The 3,571-nt window shown below is 34.0% G+C and overlaps 1 protein-coding gene across 1 annotated transcript in view; it reads left to right on the plus strand.

The window, feature by feature from the left end:
- LOC110464229 (multidrug resistance-associated protein 1-like) overlaps window positions 1-3,571 on the plus strand; it is a 75,810-nt gene that overhangs the window by 15,173 nt on the left and 57,066 nt on the right. The window contains exons 6-9 of the mRNA XM_021519331.1: window positions 381-509; window positions 2,176-2,237; window positions 2,637-2,768; window positions 3,054-3,278. Coding sequence (XP_021375006.1) covers window positions 381-509; window positions 2,176-2,237; window positions 2,637-2,768; window positions 3,054-3,278 — 548 coding nt within the window. The remainder of the gene's footprint in view (window positions 1-380; window positions 510-2,175; window positions 2,238-2,636; window positions 2,769-3,053; window positions 3,279-3,571) is intronic.

The following is a 3,571-nucleotide window of genomic DNA, read 5'->3' on the forward strand; positions in this document are numbered from 1 at the left end:
CACACCATCTGTTGATATTTCTTTTTTATTAATAATACACACAAAGTCATTTTGTGATAAGCCTTGGTCATTTAAAAATAAAATACAAATTTAAAATATTGGTAAGAACTTTAATAACGCCCTAATCTTTTGGGGTCATACAGTATAAGCCATATCTGTCCAGTCCTGATGATTGCACATGGCCTACATTTGTATGATTTCCAGCTTCACATTAAGTTAATTAAGATCAGTGTGTAATGGACAGTAAAAGGAGTCCAACTCATTGAAAGTTTCATGTACTTTTATTTCTTTTTCTTTCACTTACCATATACTGGTCTGAACTATTTTTGATCACACTTGACATCATAATAACTTTGTTTTTGTTTTCCACCTTTTTTCAGGGCATTGACGAAGTCTTTAGGTTTGTGATATTCTTTATTGAGTTCCCGGTGATCCTTATACAGTTCATCCTAACATGGTTTGTGGACCGGAGAAAAAACGAATTTGTACCAACTGCTGTAGTACATGATGTAAGTACTTAAACGAAGTTAATAAAATTTAATACAGCATATATTGTGTCCATTTGTGAACCAAAGTTAAAACAATCATGAAATATTTGGTTGGTTAAAAAACACTGATTCCTAGATATTTTGTTTCATTATATGATACCAACATCACTGTCATGTATATATTTATATAACACAAATACATGTATATATTTATAAAATACATGTATATATTTTTAAACAGAAATACATTTATATATCTATAAAACAAAAATACATGTATATATTTATATAACACAAATACATGTATATATTTATAAAATACAAATACATGGATCTATTTATAAAACACAAATACATGTATATATTTATAAAACACAAATACATGTATATATTTATATAACATAAATACATGTATATATTTATAAAATACAAATACATGTATATATTTATAAAACACAAATACATGTACAGTTGTGGGATCGCGCAACGTTACACGATGTGCGGTGTGCGCACGATGTGTGCACTGTTTGAACGGTGTGTGCACGATGGGCGAACGATTAAAAGCTGGACGATCATTACTTGCGCATATTTGTGCGCACGATGGACGGACGTTGTGCGATTACAATCGTGGTTGGTGTAAATTGAGGAATGCCTCAACAATATATACGGTTTCATGTTTAAATATATAAACTTGATGTTTACGTATGTTTCTATATTCTAGCAACATCTATAAACTTATCTTTCTGTTTATGCATTTTTTATATTTAGAAATTGTATTTTCTGTGTTTTTAAACAAACTTGATCGACACATGTAATATTACAACACAATCCCGTATACAGGTAAACATAACCACTTTGTACATGTACCTGGACCGTAGTTTTCTCCCCGCCTGGGGCATTTACGTAACTCGTCGGGTAAGGCCGGGGTGTGAAAATCCAGGTGAAGGGGAGCTATAGGCAAACGAATGCAAATAACAAATACTATTCATTACGGTCAAACGGTATCGCATATCAGCTCTGTGTGTCAGGCACTGGTCAGGTAAAACTCCGGACACTCATAAAATTGTTATTTACCTGTTCTGTTACCTTGGAGCCAAACCCATTCTTGACAGCCTAACGGTCGCTGTAATACTGTGTAACACGCATTGTGAAATTGTATAATCTTGATTATTGTGATGAGAAATTACAGATATATACACAGTGTACATTATCGCATACAAGCCTTCCGTATTTTTGTCATTCCGTAATTTTGATCTACAAATGATACCAAATCGCACAGTTGTGCGGAGAGAAGTGCACAACGGGGCGAACGATTGCTAAATCGCACAGTTGTGCGCACCATGTTTGGACGATGTGCAGACGGTGTGTGAACGATGTTTGCACGGTGTGTGCGCGCTATTTTTGGTGCGTTGTGCGGTCCCACAACTGTATATATTTATATAACACAAATACATGTATATATTTATATAACACAAATATGTATTGGCAACACCATGTTGGGATTGTTCACAAGAAAATTGTAACAGTTTATAAATTGAAAATGATTAGAAAAGAAATTCTGATAGAAAGGACTGTACTTCATTGGTCATAATTGTAGGGTACTTAAATTGTTCTTAGAATTGATCCAAATATGTGCCGAGTGGTATCCTGAGTTTGACCTTACAAATTGGTGTCTCTATTGTTACAGAAGCCATGTCCGGAGGCAGACTCTTCCTTCATATCGAGGATAAGTTTTTGGTGGTTTTCAGGGTAAGCAGAAGTGTCAAGTTGTCAAAGTGGGGAAAAAAGAAAACATCTAAATTTTTCAAAATTTTCAGTTTGAATGAAATGAAATAAAAATATATATGGAGTTTGAAAATGCTGATATTTTCATTAATGAAACGAAATGTTTTTGTCTTAGACAATTCAAATTGTAGGTCTTACATATTTATGAATGTTGTTTTTGCACTGAAAACTTTTTTGTATACAAATGATACTTTTAGTGTTTGTCTAATTAATTGGTGTATTTGTTATACCATTTTTTTCTAATTTTCAATTTTATTATGTTTCCTCAAAAGACTAATGAAATCATAATCCAGATAGCCTGTATCCACAGTCAGGTACTTCCCTTCGTTAAAAAATATTCCTGAGATTCCTGTGTTTTGACAGTACTGTGGTTCAGGGGTATAAGCACGCATTAAAGAGAAGTGACCTATTTGCCATGAATGAAGAGGATATGTGTAGCAGTGTGATTCCCCATTTTGACAAGTACTGGCACCAGGAGATTGAGAAGGAGAAGAGGTTTGTGATAGAATGATTTACTCTAGTTAAACAAGTTAACGAGGAATGGGGAGTAAAATACACTATGTCATATTAATGGTTCCGACATAGTTTTTCCTCACATAAAATTAACTAATCACCATGCATATATACATTTGTACCAGGTATCATATTGATTACACCACACCAAGCTTGATATTTAAGTATTTGCAACCTGTAAAAGTAGTCATGATTATAATAGTTAACAAATTTTATTCAGAACATTATGCCTTGAATACGTTTGAAGCATTATTTAATGTATTTCAGTTCAAAACGAAACCCAGAAACTCCCAGCACTGACGGTATTGAACTACAGACCCGACAACGGGATGGAGAAACGTACACAGAAGTGAACGTTGTTGATGGGAAACCACCCTACAAAGCCAAACTGCTCATCTCCCTGATCAAAGCATTCTGGCCTATGTTCCTCCTGTCCGCTCTCTACAAACTAATTTTTGACATTCTTCAGTTTGTCAGTCCACTCGTTCTCAAGTAAGTTGTCCATATATACACACTGTACTGTAATAAGGCACCTAATCCCATATCAGGTAGAATTAAACCTGTACAGTGTTTATCATTGTAACTGTAATAAGGCACCTAATCCCATATCAGGTAGAATTAAACCTGTACAGTGTTTATCATTGTAACTGTAATAAGGCACCTAATCCCATATCAGGTAGAATTAAACCTGTACAGTGTTTATCATTGTAACTGTAATAAGGCACCTAATCCCATATCAGGTAGAATTAAACCTGTACAGTGTTTATCATTGTAACTGTAATAAG

This window comes from Mizuhopecten yessoensis, unplaced genomic scaffold, assembly GCF_002113885.1.
Source record: "Mizuhopecten yessoensis strain PY_sf001 unplaced genomic scaffold, ASM211388v2 scaffold10975, whole genome shotgun sequence".
Classification (NCBI taxonomy): Eukaryota; Metazoa; Mollusca; class Bivalvia; order Pectinida; family Pectinidae; genus Mizuhopecten; species Mizuhopecten yessoensis.